Source organism: Drosophila busckii, chromosome X (genome assembly GCF_011750605.1).
Source record: "Drosophila busckii strain San Diego stock center, stock number 13000-0081.31 chromosome X, ASM1175060v1, whole genome shotgun sequence".
Taxonomy (NCBI): Eukaryota; Metazoa; Arthropoda; class Insecta; order Diptera; family Drosophilidae; genus Drosophila; species Drosophila busckii.
Window position 1 is genome coordinate 7,287,397 of NC_046608.1, and position 16,716 is coordinate 7,304,112.

General features: G+C 42.5%; 8 protein-coding genes across 9 annotated transcripts; 4 read left to right on the forward strand and 4 right to left on the reverse strand.

Moving 5' to 3' along the window:
* Positions 1-207: 207 nt before the first annotated feature.
* On the reverse strand, positions 208-2,449 carry LOC108606915 (serine/threonine-protein phosphatase 4 catalytic subunit). Its single transcript, XM_017997456.1, has 3 exons — positions 2,360-2,449; positions 1,136-2,072; positions 208-1,061 (listed from the first exon to the last, which is right to left on the reverse strand). The coding sequence occupies exons 2-3, from the start codon at positions 1,930-1,932 to the stop codon at positions 932-934; spliced, it is 927 nt and encodes a 308-aa protein (XP_017852945.1). The 5' UTR covers positions 1,933-2,072; positions 2,360-2,449; the 3' UTR covers positions 208-931.
* A 344-nt stretch (positions 2,450-2,793) lies between these two features.
* On the reverse strand, positions 2,794-6,314 carry LOC108606998 (BTB/POZ domain-containing protein 9). 2 transcript variants are annotated; one of them, XM_017997574.1, is made up of 6 exons: positions 6,072-6,314; positions 5,282-5,929; positions 4,587-5,225; positions 4,076-4,522; positions 3,846-4,019; positions 2,794-3,782 (listed from the first exon to the last, which is right to left on the reverse strand). In XM_017997574.1, exons 2-6 carry the CDS (start codon positions 5,885-5,887, stop codon positions 3,504-3,506), a joined length of 2,145 nt encoding a protein of 714 aa, XP_017853063.1. In that variant the 5' UTR covers positions 5,888-5,929; positions 6,072-6,314; the 3' UTR covers positions 2,794-3,503. The 2 variants fall into 2 exon arrangements, with proteins under 2 accessions (XP_017853063.1, XP_017853061.1); XM_017997572.1 differs by having other exon boundaries at positions 2,795-4,019; positions 6,072-6,313.
* A 101-nt stretch (positions 6,315-6,415) lies between these two features.
* On the forward strand, positions 6,416-7,619 carry LOC108606999 (eukaryotic translation initiation factor 3 subunit G-1). Its single transcript, XM_017997575.1, has 2 exons — positions 6,416-6,523; positions 6,594-7,619. The coding sequence occupies exon 2, from the start codon at positions 6,594-6,596 to the stop codon at positions 7,401-7,403; it is 810 nt and encodes a 269-aa protein (XP_017853064.1). The 5' UTR covers positions 6,416-6,523; the 3' UTR covers positions 7,404-7,619.
* A 538-nt stretch (positions 7,620-8,157) lies between these two features.
* Positions 8,158-9,954, forward strand: LOC108607116 (histone-lysine N-methyltransferase SMYD3). The gene is made up of 5 exons (XM_017997749.1): positions 8,158-8,409; positions 8,485-8,726; positions 8,785-8,924; positions 9,022-9,478; positions 9,541-9,954. Exons 1-5 carry the CDS (start codon positions 8,297-8,299, stop codon positions 9,912-9,914), a joined length of 1,326 nt encoding a protein of 441 aa, XP_017853238.1. The 5' UTR covers positions 8,158-8,296; the 3' UTR covers positions 9,915-9,954.
* Positions 9,946-12,469, reverse strand: LOC108607115 (centromere/kinetochore protein zw10). Its single transcript, XM_017997748.2, has 3 exons — positions 11,060-12,469; positions 10,667-11,000; positions 9,946-10,607 (listed from the first exon to the last, which is right to left on the reverse strand). Exons 1-3 carry the CDS (start codon positions 12,365-12,367, stop codon positions 10,132-10,134), a joined length of 2,118 nt encoding a protein of 705 aa, XP_017853237.1. The 5' UTR covers positions 12,368-12,469; the 3' UTR covers positions 9,946-10,131.
* A 389-nt stretch (positions 12,470-12,858) lies between these two features.
* On the forward strand, positions 12,859-13,995 carry LOC108605692 (torsin-like protein). The gene is made up of 2 exons (XM_017995484.2): positions 12,859-13,078; positions 13,134-13,995. Exons 1-2 carry the CDS (start codon positions 12,865-12,867, stop codon positions 13,958-13,960), a joined length of 1,041 nt encoding a protein of 346 aa, XP_017850973.1. The 5' UTR covers positions 12,859-12,864; the 3' UTR covers positions 13,961-13,995.
* On the reverse strand, positions 13,986-14,693 carry LOC108605693 (39S ribosomal protein L30, mitochondrial). Its single transcript, XM_017995485.2, has 2 exons — positions 14,500-14,693; positions 13,986-14,441 (listed from the first exon to the last, which is right to left on the reverse strand). Exons 1-2 carry the CDS (start codon positions 14,625-14,627, stop codon positions 14,027-14,029), a joined length of 543 nt encoding a protein of 180 aa, XP_017850974.1. The 5' UTR covers positions 14,628-14,693; the 3' UTR covers positions 13,986-14,026.
* A 607-nt stretch (positions 14,694-15,300) lies between these two features.
* On the forward strand, positions 15,301-16,512 carry LOC108606180 (helix-loop-helix protein 1). The gene is made up of 2 exons (XM_017996031.1): positions 15,301-15,320; positions 15,958-16,512. Exon 2 carries the CDS (start codon positions 15,991-15,993, stop codon positions 16,510-16,512), a length of 522 nt encoding a protein of 173 aa, XP_017851520.1. The 5' UTR covers positions 15,301-15,320; positions 15,958-15,990.
* Positions 16,513-16,716: the final 204 nt, after the last annotated feature.

Consider the following 16,716-nt stretch of genomic DNA (forward strand, 5'->3'; position numbering starts at 1 on the left):
GTGGCTTATGAGATAGTCTAGTCTAGTTTTGATCAAGATATTAACAGATACTCCCAAATAATAACTACACTTTGATCTCCTTACAAAGTCTATTTAAATATCCGTGTGCATATATATATGTATATATATGTATGTAGACATATATTTAGATATATATTGATGTAAATGTATTGCAATCTGACATGATGCAGAATTGCTTTGCCTGTGTTTTTTTTTTTTTTTGTTAATGTGTGTGTGTGTGTATTTGTTTATGTGGCTTAAACGCTAAAAATCATTACAGTACATTTTTATTGTTTTGTTGTTGTTGCTGTTGCTTAGTTATTTTATGTTTGATACTTTCATTTCGATAGTCGCCGCTTTTGAAGCACTATGGTGGTTGGCAGGCTTTTCCTCTTGAAATGTGCGACTATGATTTAGATAATTATAAAAAAAAATATTCTTTAAACTTATGTTATTACAAGTTGCCAGCTACACACACCAGATGACGGCCACTAAGCCAAGCACAGAGTTGTGCCGAATTGTTTAGGAATATATAAAATTATTATATGTAGGTATGTATATATAAGCAAATATATAGAGCAAGGAAACTAACTAAATGAATGTAAATGAAACTGGCTACACAATTCTAATTCTTACAGCTAGAGATGATGTTAGGGTCAGGTAAATAAGAAGAAATGGCTTTGCTGCCACAAGAGGAAAAATAATGAATAAATGGGAGCATGAAATTATGTTAAGGAGCATAAAATATAAGCAGGACTGATTGACTGACTGACTGTCTTAAGATTACGTTTTGTGTATATATAAAGACGTATATGTATGTATATGTGTAATTGATTAATTTCTTTGCTTATAGGCAGGCTGGCAGTAATCAGTATGTATCTATTTGCGGCTCCAAGTTTTGTCATCCGTGGGGCAGCAGCAACGCCATTAATTAGAGGAAGTAATCGGCCTGCGGCTTCTTGGAAGGAATACCGCGGCTCTCCTGTGGGGCGGCTTCAAAGATGACAAAGTCGCGATGCAGGTACTCGTTCAGTTCCAAAATGGCCGCCACATTGCCGCAACTGCAATAGAATAGTACAATAGATAAGGATTAGATAAACTGTATGATTATTTAAAGCCATGCATGTGCTTTTACCGATAGCAATAGTTGGGCGCTGACCAGACAGTCAGCACTGTCTCATTAAAGTGCCATTTGAAACCTTCCATCACCAGTTGATGGGCACGGCATATCATGTCGATGTCATTGGTGCGATTAAACTGCGATACCACATCGGAGCCAAACAGATAGCCAGCGCCGCGTGGTGAAACACCCCAGCCGGTTTGGTCTTCGGGATCACTCCAGAGCAGATCGCACATGGGGCCGTCGTGTGGCACTTCCTGCTTGCGATCAATGCTGCGTATCTGATCCAAATACTGTATTGAGGGCGAGAGGCCGCCGTGTACGCAAAATATCTTGCCATCGATTATGGCCGATAGGCTGAGGTAGTCAAAGATTTCGGTGCAGTAGCGCCAGACGGCCGTTGAGCCATACTTGCGAAGGCACTCATCATAGAAGCCATAGACCTGGGTTATCTGACGAGATTCGTGATTACCGCGTATCAGTGTGATGCGATCCGGATAGCGCACTTTAAGCGCCAGCAGCAGCAGGAATGTTTCGACGCTGTAGTAGCCGCGATCTACAAAATCGCCCATGAACAGATAGTTCTTCTCGGGCACATCGCCGCCCACCTTGAAAAGCTCCTTGAGGTCATAGAACTGACCGTGTATATCACCGCAGACGGTTACGGGCGAGTCCACGCGCTGTACATTGCCCTCCTCTACTAGAATTTCACGAGCCTTTGCGCACAGAGACTTTACCTCATTCTCCGGGATGATTTCGCAGCGTTTTAGCTGCTCAATTTGTCGATCCAAGTCGCTGTAGTCCGACATCATGAACAACACTGTTCCACACCGTTGGACCGCCAAGGAGGAAAGCTGCGTTGCTGCGGCGTTTTCGTCGTCGTAGCTTGCTCACTTAAACGTCCTCTGTGTAGGTGGTCCAACTTAAGCAACAGCGCGGCAGCGTCGAAAAGCTGTGAAAATGCAAACAAAATGCACAGAACACAGATTGCATTGGAATTGATTAATATTGGTTAGAATAAAACGTTTACAACTTGTTTGTGTATTTTGCATCATCTGCCTGCAAGCGAAAGCGTCTGTGTATTTGTGAATCTGCAAATGTGCTTGTGTGTGTGTTTGTGTGTGGCTTGCTAATGGATTTTTGCCGCGCGCGCGTCACTTTTGCCAATTAATATCTGCACGCCTTTCACTTTTGTTTATATAAAATCTGTTTACGCATTATTATACACTACTTACTCACCTAAAGTAGAAGCAGAATTCCCAAGAACTTATATTTTATAAAAAAAAACACTTGCACACCACACGATAAAAAATTTTACTGTTGTTGTTGTGGCAGTGTTAAACAACTGCTAGCAACCCCAATGCTACGCTGTTAAGTATCAGTGCAAAAATTTAAAGGTATCGATGCTAAGCGATATCATGCTAATAATTTTTCACAAATGCCTAAATATAAATACATAAACATAATTTCTAACAACAACAGCGCTTGAATTATAAATAAATTGTTTCTCGCTTGACTTTTATTATTTTTATTTTAATTTTTGGTTTTTTTCAGTATTCACTCACATGATTACAACAGGAACCGGCAAAATGTACAGAAATGCTAACACTGCTTTTCGATTGTAATAATTTTGCTTAAGCAATCGATATGGCAACGGCGCCAAAACTTTGAAAATTTGGGAGTAGTAGTTTTTATATTTATTTCATATAAGTACTTTTGCATAGTATGTATGACAAATTGTAGATACTTGACAACTTTGACTAACTTACATTTATGGAAACAATGCAAATGGTTATCATCAGTTTGGTTTGTTTTAATTCATGTGAATTGGAAATTAAGGTTAGCTCTACTCACAATTAATTGTAATGTAATTAAATATATATTTAATGTTCGCAAATTGCAATTGCAGTTATTTAGAATTATACATAATATTCTGGGACCAATAATAAATACATAAACAAAATCCTATAAAATACATAATTAACACTGGAAAATCACACACCAGCGACCGTAATGTGGGTCCCTTTTCTGCTGAGAGGATATAATGTATGTCTCATGCTTGATTAGATGGTTATTAATATACGTATATGTACAAACTTGTTTTTAAGTTATATGTAAGTAAATTTAAATAAGTATATTGCTTATTAGTAAGCCACGCTGCCTTGCAAACAATAAAAAAATATGCATATGCAATATATAAAGGCAGATATAAAATATATGTGTATATAAATATAAGGTATTAAGTTTGCCTTGGCAAATACATACAGTAAGTTGTTGTTAGTAAGTAGCAGCGCTTTGACCACAGGAGTATTTCGAGTTGCGACATATGTATAAAAAAAGATCACGTATAAAAAGGTTCCAAAACTATTCTCTCATTTTTTTTTTACTTTTCAGGCTGCTTTTTTGGCGACGTTGTCTCATTGTCTACTTCAACAATTGGTGAAAGTTCACGGTCGTTCATTGGTCGATCAGGGATGTCTATTGGTGGCGACTGGTCCTTTGGTGGCGACTGGACTTGTGGGGGCGATTGTTGCACAGAAATTCCCTGCAATGATTTCGCTGGTGAAGACGTGGAAGGGGACTTATCAACTGGTAATGCTTCCTCTGATGGCGTAGGAGACTTAGCTTCAGAATCGTTTTTTAACTCCAATAATTCTGAAGACTTTTTGGAATTTAATGCTGTTGCTGTTAGATTATTTGACCAGTTGAGTAGGTCAGCACTCACTGCTGAAAAGTCTAATTGAGTGCCAGCTAGACCGGAAGTACTAGCAATCTCTTCATCCAACTTAACTTCAGTTTCCTGCGATTTCTCACGATCGCGCTCCTTTTTTATTTCGGCAATTTTCTTCAGATAGGTCTTATCCTGTGTGGGACACTCCAAATGAACGCAGTGAAATATCTGTGTTAAAGTTAGAAATTTAGTAAAACCAACTAAACTAGGAGCACTTTACTTACCTCATTTGCCGTATTTCGTGTGCCCACAATGCGTATGTAGACTATGGGGCGTGGCTTGAAATGAAAGTTTTGCCAGGAGCGCACGTTCTCGTTACGCTTATCCACAACCATTTGCCAATTTTTGCGGTTCGTTGAAGTCTCAATATAGAAACTATAGGTGCGATCATCGCAATCCCACAGCAGCAGACGCATGGATCCCACATAATACGGCTGACCCAAACGCACCACAATCTCACCGCTGCCTAGCTGATGGCAAGTATAGCCCGAATCCCAATCATAGCGTGCAAAATCGCCATTAATCAGAGCATTGCGCGTACGACTAACGCCATCCGTAACAATGGCGCTCATCTCAATGGTCGCCACATTTGCCTTAGGTGCCACAAAGCCATAAACCAGCTTGGGAAAATTTGCTGTATGCATGGCTTCCAAGCCAACCACATGGAATACCTAAATAAAAAAAATACTCAAGTTTAAACATTGAACACATATATGTTTTAATGATCAAACTCACCCGGTTAACTGTATTCTGAGTGCCCACGAGACGTATAAAGCGAACGGGACGCTCCTCGAAGTACAAATATTGCCAGGAGCGACAATGATACTCGCTGTAGTCCACTACACGCTCCCAATGGAGCTGATTGCCAGATACTTCAATAAAGTAGGAATAGGCACGACTATCGCGATCCCAAAGCAGCATACGTATGTGATTAATCATGCACATGGTGCCCAGCTCTACTACAATGCCGGCATCCTCATTTTCTGTGATGCAGTGCCTCGTATAGCCATGTTCCATATCATAGGAAGTAACATCGCCATCGAGCAGCGATGCACGGCATTCGCCTTGAATGCAACGTGATAAATATTTGCAGGTGGCCACATTTTCCTCCGGCCACAGTGCAGCTCGATAGGGCAGCATCTTTGATGTGCTGCGTTCGTCAATTGCATCGAGTATCTTGTCTGGCTCCAGTATGCCTGAGGGTCGCACCACCTGCAGCAGATGCTCTAAATTCATAAGAGGCAGACGCACATAGTCTACAACGGTTTTGATGTCGATATCTGGATTATAGCGGCTCCATTTCCAAACAGCCAAAAAGATTTGCACCTCGGGCGCAAAAAAACAATCGCGACGTAGTACCTCCGCCAGCGATTCCTTTAAAAAATAATACACATAGTAATTGTTAGTTAATGTTCAAACTAATTGCTTACCCTCGAGAGCATTTTAAAAGAATCATGCTGCAGCAAATCCGCTGCATTGCGATCCATAAACATGAGACAGACTTGTGTGAGGTCATCGAGATTGTATAGACGGGCTGCATCCAGTATCATGCACACATTGTTAAGCGCTAAATACTGACGTAGATATTTAGATATGGCCATTTCCAGATCCTGAAAGCCATATTGATTGGCCATCCCCAGCACACCGATGACAGCATCCTCATCTAAGCTGGCCAATGATAATGTGCCCGAGTATATATAGCGCAGCAACACCTTAAATGGATCCAGTGGGACTTCTAGCATAATTTGACGTTGTGTCGCCTCTGACATGCCGCCGTAGAGCAACGCACGAAAATATTCACTACGTGCGGCAAGTATGGCACGATGTGCCGGCAAGTGTTGCTCCTCAACCACGAACTCCACGTCGGCATAGCGTTCATTCATGCAAAGGCGTGCAATATCCGCCGAAAAGCGATCGCCCAGATCAATCTCATCCGTATACTCTGGGCCAGATTCTACTTTGCTTTTGTTGCCGGCGGCAAGTGTTACTACGGTGCCGCCGAGGCCGTGCATCTTATGATGTCCCTGACTGCTCATCGCTGTCGTTTGAGGTTCTTTACCTGTCCCTTTGTTGTATAACTAAAATCAAAAACATTTTAGTAAATAATATTTTACACATTCAATATATGTCTAATCTACAGATACGATGTGTATATGCATGTATATATTCAAAATTACAACTATATTTGGCATAGTTTGACAATGTCATGGATGTACTCACACTATTCTATTCCTTTTTGCCTTTTTTGTTATCAGCTTTCTGCTACGCAAGCTGTGGGTGTCACCTAATTATTTATTAATTTTACTAATTACGCATTAACTGTCTTAAGTCACGGTGTGCCTGTAACGCACCGCTAGGGCACAGCATATAAACTGGTCATTAGCGTATATTTCGAGAAGCCTTTTCTTGTATGCTATATTATTGTTAAGTTTTGTTATTTGCAAAAGTCTTTTAATTGGAGATGAGCACTTGGTTTACTAACCAACTTTCGATAGCCACGGCATGGCCCTAGTACGGTGCGCAGATCTGGCAATACTGTCTGCTCACTTATCGTAGCAGTGCGATAATACGTTGCCCATCCCTAGATTGTCTCTTTTCGTGTGCGGACGCAATCTGCAAACTCGTGGCGAATTTTGTGTATTGAATTTTTGTTATTCATTTGCATAGCTAAAGTATGTTAATAAGCGTAAACGCATCTTGTGCTCAGATACTTACGTCACATTTACATTTTGTGTATTGCAGATGCCAGGCGTTGAAACCATCAAGTCCAGTTGGGCCGATGAGGTGGAGTTGGACTACGGCGGTCTGCCACCAACGACGGAAACGGTTGAGAACGGCCACAAGTATGTAACGGAGTACAAATACAACAAGGACGATAAGAAGACGAAAGTAGTGCGTACCTATAAGATCTCCAAGCAGGTAGTGCCCAAGACTGTTGCCAAGCGTCGCACTTGGTCCAAGTTCGGTGAGTCAAAGAACGACAAGCCCGGCCCTAACTCGCAAACTACTATGGTGTCTGAGGAAATCATCATGCAGTTCCTTAACTCCAAGGAGGATGAGAAGGCTAACGATCCAATGTTGGATCCATCCAAAAACATTGCCAAGTGCCGTATTTGCAATGGCGAGCATTGGTCCGTCAATTGCCCATACAAAGGAACTGCCATGGATACAAATCTTATGGAGAAGAAGGCCAATGCTGCAGCATCTGCCGCTGTCGATGCACCCAAGCCTGGCAAGTATGTGCCACCGTTCCTTAAGGACAGCCAAAAGGGCGGGATGGGTATGCGTGGTCGCGATGATACGGCCGCCATTCGCATTTCCAACTTGTCAGAGTCGATGACTGAAGCTGATTTGGAAGAGCTGGTGAAGAAAATTGGCCCACAGAGCAAGATGTATCTTGCGCGCGACAAAAACACCGGCCTCTGCAAGGGATTCGCCTATGTGCACTTCAAACAACGCAAGGATGCCTCCGCTGCTATTGAAATCTTGGACGGTCACGGCTATGATCATTTGATCTTGAGCGTGGAATGGTCCAAGCCACAGAACAATTAACAAAGGACGAACGTGTGTGCTGTGTGGTAGGGATTACAGCTAAAGGCGAGAATATGTTAAACTAAAAATTGATTTTTTTTTTAATTTTCCACTTGTAGAAGGCCAATGCATACCGTATGTTATGTTAAATACTATGGTATCTAAGCTATAAGTTTGCTAAAAAAAAATATAAAAACATACACAAATAAAAATAAGCCAATGGCTGACCAAAAACAATTAAGAGCTTCATTTCATTTGCCCAACAGCCAGTGATGTCACAAATGCGCTTGTCAGAGCGTTGCCAGATGTACCTAGCAGCTGTGGGTGCGCTACCAGATGTGGGTGCGCTACCAGATGTGGGGCTTTGCAGATTAATTCAAAATTAATGAGCAATAAAATAGCAAATGATATGAATTATGCTTATAATTTTTAAATATTAATGTTATTGCTTAATGCTTAAGGCTATTTTCAGCAATATGATATACTATCTGCATATTTATTTTTATAATAACAGTATTTTCAATATAGTTGCAAGCGCACTTCATTGCTGGATACCCTGTAAATACAATTAGCAAATATTTTTAGTAAATTTAATAAAATAAATATTACTCCAACTATGTACTTTGTTGGCTTTGCTTGCGCAAAACAGCAGCAGATATTGTATTTAAGCGTTAACTGTAATTATTATGATAACATTCAGTTAAAGCGCCTTGTCTAGGGTATACAGTAGTCCGCGTCTGCCGCCGATTGCTTTTGTTTTGCTTGCGTAGTTTGAATTTGTTTGTGTTGTATTTGCTAAATTTAGAAATAGGTGCCGCAAAACATTCAAATTTGAAAATATGCATTATTTTTGAGCTGGCTGGCATGCGTGTGTGCTCATTTACCATCAACAAGGTGTAGCTGTCACAATAGTCATGGAATCCACAAAAGCCATTAAGCGTGGTACACGCATTCTCACCGAGAAACCATTTGCATTTGTGCTCAAATCCAAGTATCGGCTGGAGCGCTGTGATAACTGCCTGGAGGCGTGAGTAACACATATATAGTTATGTATTTATGATGATATAATATACATATACATATATTTTTCTAATCTTTATAGCGCAAAGGTGTTAAAGTGCTCCAATTGCCGCTATGTATCCTACTGTAATCGAGCCTGCCAGCAAGCAGCCTGGCCGCTGCACAAGCATGAGTGTCCTTTTCTAAAACGGGTGCAGCCGCGTGTAGTGCCTGATGCTGGGCGCATGCTCTGCCGGCTTATACTGCGTCTGGAGCATGGTGGCGACCTGGAGCGCGGCTATTACACAGAGCATGGCTCTCGCAAATTCCGCGATCTAATGTCACGTAAGAGACGCCTTTGTTCATTTTAAGTGCTCACTAAGACTTGGAAAATGTCTTGCAGACTATGCCGAGATTAAAAATGATGCACAACGTGTGGAGCATTTGGATTCACTGCATGCTGTGCTAACGGATATGATGATCGATAGCAATAGTCGCAGCACAGTGCCCAACAAAACGGAACTCATGAGCATTTACGGACGTGTGAGCATTTATCTAAATAGCTGGCACTTTGCCAGCCCACCTGTCGACAGCTGTTGTAATGCTAATGATGCACTATATCTACATATATCTTTTGCAGCTCATTACGAATGGCTTTAATATACTTGATGCAGAAATGAACTCCATTGGTACGGCCATTTATTTGGGAGTTTCCATAACAGATCATAGCTGCCAACCAAATGCGGTTGCCACTTTTGAGGGCAACGAGCTGCATGTGCATGCCACAGAGGATATGCCCAGTTTAGACTGGTCCAAGATCTTCATAAGCTACATTGACTTGTTAAACACACCTGAACAGCGACGAGAAGATCTAAAGGCGCATTATTACTTTCTGTGTGTTTGCAGCAAGTGTATTGATCCACAGGAGCAGCTTGACATGAATGCTGCAGTCTGTCAAGGCTGTGCGGCTGCCATTGATGTAGAACAGCCGAAATGTCAATGTTGCAACGCCAGCGTTACCGCCGAACAGCGCCAGAATTACACAGAGACTATGAGCTTGACGCAATCCAGCCTAGATGCCATGAAGGATGTAGCCTGTAAGTTTCTTGCTTAACATTGCTTGCAACGTACCTAATCATAACTTTACATGCCTTGACAGATTTGGACATGTGCAAGGTTTGCTTGAAGAAGCAGTCAGGTGTTCTGCATTCCCTCAATGTGTGGCACGTGAAGACATTGGATGCAGCCTTTGAGGCTGCCATTGATGTGGGCAAATGGTCAGATGCACTGGACTATGGCCAGCGTCTATTGCCAGGCTTTGCTAAATATCATGGCGCATGGAATCCTTTGCTGGGCTTGCTGCACATGAAACTTGGTAAAATACAATTATATGAGCGCAACTATAAGCATGCTGTACATCACTTGCAGGAAGCTCATCGTATTTTAAACGTCACACATGGACGCGGACATCGACTGCTGCACGAGCAACTGCAGCCGCTAATGCTACAGGCGAGGCAGGAAATGAGCTTGTAAAAACTATTATTATATGTAAATAAATTCTGTTCAAATTCAATTTGCTTCTTTTCTTTTTGGCGAAAAAATTATGGGTTTGCTAACAAGGATTACCAACTATAATTACAAATTCTTTATATATGTTGGCAACAAATTGCAAATGATATTGTGTTAAAAAAAATTCCATATATATATATAGCTGTATAATAAAATACAATTAAGCATTAAGCTGTGGCCGTTAAACAATTTGTGCCATTGCCTTTGCCCGCCGATCCGTGTCCTGAAAGAGTGCGCGTATCAGATGCTTGACTTCATTAGATTTGTAGTTGGCTGTCAGCACGCCGGCGCCATCACACCACAGTTCGGTAATTTCCTTGAGCGAGGCATTCATCATGGTCCGCAGCTGTTTTAGCTTAAACCAGCAGCGCACCTGCAGCACCTCGGCGGGATCCTCAAACAGAAGTGGCGCCTTCTCCAGCACTACATCAATAAGATCGCTTAGCTCGCTGGCCATGGTGGCGGAAATGTCCCGCAGGCTGAAAACACGCTGGATGAGCTCATTGGCAAAGCAATGTAGCAGGTCGCAAAAGCTGCTGTTGTAGACCTTGGCGGGCAGCACCTGCTGCCAGACATTCTTGAGCAGCTCCAGTTGGCGCAGACACTGACGCACCAGCCGCAAGGGACCCGTGCCCAAGCTGTGCGGACTCTCGAATTCTAGCAATGAAATTGCATTGAAATTAAATTGGTTAAATAAATTACAATGGCAAACTTACCAAAGCCGCTCAAAATTTCCAGCAGTATGGACTCCTGATAGTTAAGCTGTGCGCGCAGTTGCTTGTTGCCCGTAGACTGCAGCAATTTGATAAGCTCCGGGCAGCTGTCGAAGCCAGCGTCCGACTTCTTGGCCACAATATGTGTAAGGTACATGCAATTGTTGTAGAATAACGCTGACTGTTGTGGAATGCTGTCCAGCAATTTCTTGTGCACCTTTGGCACTCCTACAATGTAGGTATTTAGCAGTATGCTAATGATGCCGCTGAAGGGAGCAACCTCATCAGTTTTATCACTAGGCTGACGCAGCACGCGATCCATTAATTTGGCAAAATCCTAAAGAAAAAGAAGTCAAATTATTTGCTGTTTAACAAATTCGTATGCTTGATACTCACCAGTGCACTTTTGGAAATCATGCAGCGCGGAAAGGGCACCAGCTCGGCGCTGTCACTGGCAGCCAGCTGCACCATGTCCTGTAAGTCGCGTTGTATAATCTCGCGTGCTGTAGCCAGCACACGTTTCGCAAGTCGATTGCGAAAGTAGGTGTGATAATTGGTAACAAACTCACTGAGCGCCGTGTCCTGCTCCGGATTGATGAGATATGTGTCGGCTAACTGCTGTTCGAATTGTGCCACATCCGTGCAAAGAGTTGAGCTTTGGTACTCCTCCATGGTTTCGGGCACGGCTAACATGAGACACTCATTCACAAGCAGCTGCAGAGTGCGCTGCTTAATGTGGTCGCCTATAATGCTAAACACATACTGTTCGCCATGTGGGCAAACGTTGATGTTCTGCAAGGTCTTGAGCAGCTGGCGAAAGTGCTTGAAGACCTCTTGATAGTTGGGATGCAGTAGTGTTGCTGTCTCAGTCTCCTTGGTGGAATAGGAGAGCTTGAGCTCAATGTAGCTGTCATGCTTGGCATGCTCATCGTATTCCACCGACATTGGTCGTTGTATAAGTGGCTCTATGCAGTTTTCTAGGAGAAATAAGCAAAGCTTTGCGGGATTGTAGCGCTCTTGGAACAGCGCCATTACAATATCCTGCAACTGCGACTCATCTTTGCTAACTAGCAGCGTAACGCATTTGGAGTTGGGGAATGTTTTGCAGTTGAATTGCACAAGACGATCGAACCGCTCTTGAAGATTCTGCTGTAAAAGATGCGCCTGCACATGGTACTTAACTTTGATTGTCTCGTAGCAGTCCAAGGCACAAAAGACACGCTCGATATCTTGAGGCATGGCATCGGGCGTATTTTCACCATAAATAAGGCCATGTAGTTTGCTCATCAAATCGAGCACAATCAAGCAATCCTTGTTGGCCTTGGCCTCCTCCACGCACTGAAATAGTTGATCCACCTTCAGTATATGCTCGCTGACTCGCAGGCCCAGCAGCATTTCACGCAGATCCTGCTTGCTCTTTGCCAGCTCAGCACCGGCCTCTTTAAGCGCATCGCGACCCTCACTGCCCATAGATCCCAATAGGTCGCTGACTTCATTGATCAGCGTACTAGATTCCTCCAGAAAAGTATCTGGCGACGTGTAGTTGGGCATAAACTCAACGTAGTTGTCATCGATGTGTTTGCGGACACGCGTCTGGTAACCCTCGGTGCGCATTATCATCTTAGCAATGGCCGATTTGGTTGTATCCACAGTAATGTCATTATTGCCGCCAAAGGTCTCCATCAGTACCATTTTGTCCTCCATGGCGGTGGCAAGTTCACTTTGATTACCAATCCGCAAGCAAATTTAGTTGTCGTTGCAAACAAAACAAGCACACGCACACACTCGCAACTAAAACAAATTGCAACGACTGGAATCGCGCCAATAATCGATTAATCGACTCTAGTATTTACACAACAAATCGATGATTACTTAAATACAAAAGCAGAGGGTAAATTATCACAACTTACACGCCTGCTTTAAAAAAAGACTTTTAAAGCATATAATTGAACAAAGGTATTGCGCACTTCGAAACGCCCTTCCTTCTCCCAGTCACGAAGGGATCAATGCCCCCGTGACCGCTCTCTCTCTTTTTCAAAACTACGGGCCCCGCTCAACCACCCTATATATATATATATATATATATAAGGTTCTTCTCCATCCACTATCGATAACTAAATTTGCAACACAAGCTGGTACCAGTGTTGAGGCACTCGATATATTACTGTAAAAACTCAGTTTATTAAAGTGCAACATCCAAGATGATGACTAGTTCTGATTCTATTAATTACAAATATTTGTATTTACTGTTACTTATTTCCCTAAATGACTTTAAGCCAATAATCTGCATTGAGCCTTTAACTATTGGCGCAGCTGTCGGTGTCGGTGCCTTAGGCTATGGCTTTTTAAAAGACCAAACATATTGCCGATTCTATGAGTGCTGCGATGATCGCAGCATACCGGGCAATATGCTAAGTAATAACTGGTATTTAAAGTTTAAAAACATTATGAAAGTTTTGCTTACTTACAGAGTTAAGTTCTTCACTGACTTATACGCTCTTTGGTCAGCATTTGGTAAAGGATCATGTTATACCAGCGCTTGTAGCACATCTTAGAGCCAACAATCCGTCGCGCAAGCCGCTTGTTATGAGCTTTCATGGTACGCCGGGCACCGGCAAGAGTTTTGTTGCTGACCAAATTGCACAAGCGCTCTACGTAGAGGGTCCCAAGAGCAAATATGTGCACAAGTATCTGGGCCGAGCGGACTTCTCACATCCAGGGCGCATAAATGAGTATAAGGAGCGAATTAATACCGAAGTGCGTGAAAGCATAAAAAATTGTCCACGCTCAATGTTTATATTCGATGAGGTGGACAAAATGCCCATTGGTGTCTTCGATACGCTTACTTCTCTAGTGGATTATGCGGCCAATGCACGGGACACAGACTACACAAAAGCGATTTTTATATTTCTGTCAAATACTGCAGGCGTACATATCTCGGACCATCTTGCCGCTTTGATGAAAAAAGGCAAGCGACGCGAAGAAACGCGCCTCTCTGATTTCGAGGAGATGCTAAGGAAAGCTGCCTACAACTTGGATGGTGGCCTAAAAAAGACAAACATGATTGAAGCGCACGTCATCGACCATTATATCCCATTCCTAGCATTGGAAAAGGCACACGTAGTGCAATGTGCTGAGGTCGAATTTGAGAAATGGCGTATTCACCCATCGCAGGACAAGATCAATACGGTTGTCAGCAATGCAGTAAACTTTGATCCAGTGCATGGTATGTTTGCCATATCAGGTTGTAAGACGATCGAGAAGAAAGTGGCAATGCTCGCCAACGAACGGAATTAAGCTACTTCTCAGGTCATTTTAACATGTTTATATAATAAACTTAGTTTTTTATAACATGCTTTGCTTTTACCAAGGGTTCAGCCATTTGAGGCGCGCGTCCTTCTTTAACAGATCGGTGTCAAGGCGCTTGGAGTGCTGATCAAACTGATCGCGTGCCCCATAGCGTAATTCCACAGGTCCAATATCCTTTGTAACCAAGCACTCGCCATTCTCTTTTAGTATTGTGTGCTTAACATCATCAGCGGTGGGTTCGCCATAGGGATACGTTACGGGAGACACTTTAATCAAGTGTTTGATCTTCCATAGTCGCGCATTATTTTCGGGTATGTTTTTGACTACGGTAAAGTCACTTTGCTTGCCGTCTAGACCCAAATCCTTGAGTATGCGCTTCTCCCAATACGGATTGCCCTTTACGGGCTTGATGCGCTGCACTCTAAATAGCTTGGCTGGCTCTACTGGTGGATCCTGTTGGTCTGCAGTTCTGAAAATGTAGACGTGCTTTTATTTTAGTGGTTTTATTTATCCAGAATATCTCTTACCTCGGATAGTAAATGATGCTTTCATATTTCTTGCCGTCTTTGTATAAAAACTTTTTGTTATGTTTGCCATAGCTGCGTGTGGCTGCCAAGCCCAGTTGGAGCGGGCTTAGAAGCTTGAAGGTATTCATTTTATTTAACAATTATGTTTTACAATAAAATTAAAGCAAAATCGGCAACGAGCAGCCAACAGCTGGTTGGTTATGAAAGCAACGTTGATAGAGTTGCACGCCTGTTGATACACTGATATCACTGGACAAGATTTATCGATAGCTCACGTTGGGCGCACAATTTCAAAGTGCAAAGAGCTAATGGGGCAACTGAAGAAAATATTGAACTGTTTTGGAATTAACCTGTAGAACACCTTGCAGACTATAATTATATATTAATACTAATGAATATTGTCAGTGTAATTCTTTTTCTCGTTTAGAGTATTTTTAAAACAAAATTGTAAATGCCAGCATATTTTAAGCACATTTAATAAAAAAAAAATGTAGTAATAATTTATTACAAATAAAAAACTCGACAGCATTTTGCATAGAAATATTTTTTATTGCTAATACATTATGTAAAACATTATATAAATATAAAGCAGACGCCATTTTGTTGAACGGGGGATGCTGTGCTGTGATTGGTTACCCAATATACTGGCCAATTGGGGTTGCAGGATTCTTATTGCACGCAACCGTATAAAGGATGCTGCATCATCCTGACACTAATTCAGTTCGACAGCAAAGCTTAGGACGAACAGACCAATCTCAAAGAATTGTGCGAATCAAGAGCTAGACACAAGTGTATAAAATTACACAGTGATAGAATTTACTGTAAGTAATTAAAGTGAAAGGCTTGAATATAGTTAGATAATTTTTTTTATATAGTTTTTTTCTGTGACCATTAGAGTGACATATAGTCAAACTTTATAGCACGCCTTTTAATTTTGAGAAATTCGTTAAAATTGTGTGAAAAGAAAAGGCCATTAAACGAATCGAAAATCCCAAAAGGGTGCGCTACACTTTTTCATATTCAACTCCCGCGGGCAAATAATAAATCCATCTGTAGCGATTGTTCAGCTATTTGTGTAGGTGTGAAAATATGCTGCAAATAATAACAATAACAATAAATACAATAAGTACAATAAAAACAAATGAAAAACCACGCACACACATAATAATAGGAAACGCAAACAGGACACGTGACCACAGCCGTAGGCCTGGCGGGGGGAGTTGGATAAAGAGTTGGATTCGCTTGTGGCAAGTGCGCATAGGGTTGACAGAACCCACACACACACACCCTTTGACAAACACACACACTTATCAATAATGCAGGTTGCATCCTTTGATTTCGCTTAATTTATGGCGTAGGGTCGGAGAAAGTAGCGAAAGTATTTGAGCAAAGATAGAAATAATTTTAAGCACTTGCTATTGTCGCCTTGCAATTTACACACGATTTTTATTTATGCAGCAACAGACGCTCGTTGAGGAGCAGCAGCTGGCAATGGTCTATGACATGAGCCATCTGGCACCAGCGGCGCCGCAAAGCATCTCCTTGAGTCGTTACTATTTGGAGCAGACGGACGATCTGATAGCCGCCAACAATGCGCTTACCAATGGTCATAGCCATGGCCATGTCGATGATTATGCAGCCAGCACAACGCTGGACATTGATCAGAGATTTCAGGCGCACATTGCCTGCGAGACGGCCGCTCAGCCGGCACAGCCGCCGCCGCCAACGCCGGCGCCACGTCGACGCACCACGCCCATTGCACATCTGGATCCCTCCGAGCTGGTGGGCCTGTCACGCGAGGAGCGACGACGTCGCCGACGCGCCACACTCAAGTATCGCACTGCACATGCGACGCGGGAGCGCGTACGCGTTGAAGCCTTCAATGTATCGTTCGCAGAGCTACGCAAGCTGCTGCCCACACTGCCGCCCGATAAGAAGCTCTCCAAGATCGAGATACTCAAGCTGGCCATCTGCTACATAGCCTATCTGAATCATGTGCTCGAGACGCCCTGAGACGCCGCCACTGCTGCTGCCTCCAGTTTCCTTGCGAGCCAGGGCTTCACTTCGACATCTTCCGACAGCTAGAAAATAAGCCAAAACCAAAGCCAAAGCATATTCCAAAGTCTCTTAGTCATAGGTGAATAGTTTTTTTTTTTGGTGTATAGCATAAACATAACTATATATATATATATAATCTCTAATATAATCTAGCATTTA

Excerpts from the sequence above, each read along its gene's own strand:
- LOC108606915 (XM_017997456.1), bottom strand. The coding sequence starts at position 1,932 with ATGATGTCGGACTACAGCGACTTGGATCGACAAATTGAGCAGCTAAAA. Across the intron at positions 1,062-1,135 it reads GCGCCCAACTATTGCTATCG|TTGCGGCAATGTGGCGGCCA; the intron begins GTAAAAGCACAT and ends ATTCTATTGCAG.
- LOC108606998 (XM_017997572.1), bottom strand. The coding sequence starts at position 5,887 with ATGAGCAGTCAGGGACATCATAAGATGCACGGCCTCGGCGGCACCGTA. Across the intron at positions 4,523-4,586 it reads CTCAGAATACAGTTAACCGG|GTATTCCATGTGGTTGGCTT; the intron begins GTGAGTTTGATC and ends TTTTTTATTTAG. Across the intron at positions 4,020-4,075 it reads CACGAAATACGGCAAATGAG|ATATTTCACTGCGTTCATTT; the intron begins GTAAGTAAAGTG and ends ACTTTAACACAG.
- LOC108606999 (XM_017997575.1), top strand. The coding sequence starts at position 6,594 with ATGCCAGGCGTTGAAACCATCAAGTCCAGTTGGGCCGATGAGGTGGAG.
- LOC108607116 (XM_017997749.1), top strand. The coding sequence starts at position 8,297 with ATGGAATCCACAAAAGCCATTAAGCGTGGTACACGCATTCTCACCGAG. Across the intron at positions 8,727-8,784 it reads ATTCCGCGATCTAATGTCAC|ACTATGCCGAGATTAAAAAT; the intron begins GTAAGAGACGCC and ends AATGTCTTGCAG. Across the intron at positions 9,479-9,540 it reads TGCCATGAAGGATGTAGCCT|ATTTGGACATGTGCAAGGTT; the intron begins GTAAGTTTCTTG and ends ATGCCTTGACAG.
- LOC108607115 (XM_017997748.2), bottom strand. The coding sequence starts at position 12,367 with ATGGAGGACAAAATGGTACTGATGGAGACCTTTGGCGGCAATAATGAC. Across the intron at positions 11,001-11,059 it reads TGATTTCCAAAAGTGCACTG|GATTTTGCCAAATTAATGGA; the intron begins GTGAGTATCAAG and ends CTTTTTCTTTAG. Across the intron at positions 10,608-10,666 it reads GGAAATTTTGAGCGGCTTTG|AATTCGAGAGTCCGCACAGC; the intron begins GTAAGTTTGCCA and ends TTTCATTGCTAG.
- LOC108605692 (XM_017995484.2), top strand. The coding sequence starts at position 12,865 with ATGATGACTAGTTCTGATTCTATTAATTACAAATATTTGTATTTACTG. Across the intron at positions 13,079-13,133 it reads CATACCGGGCAATATGCTAA|AGTTAAGTTCTTCACTGACT; the intron begins GTAATAACTGGT and ends GCTTACTTACAG.
- LOC108605693 (XM_017995485.2), bottom strand. The coding sequence starts at position 14,627 with ATGAATACCTTCAAGCTTCTAAGCCCGCTCCAACTGGGCTTGGCAGCC. Across the intron at positions 14,442-14,499 it reads AGCATCATTTACTATCCGAG|AACTGCAGACCAACAGGATC; the intron begins GTAAGAGATATT and ends CTACATTTTCAG.
- LOC108606180 (XM_017996031.1), top strand. The coding sequence starts at position 15,991 with ATGGTCTATGACATGAGCCATCTGGCACCAGCGGCGCCGCAAAGCATC.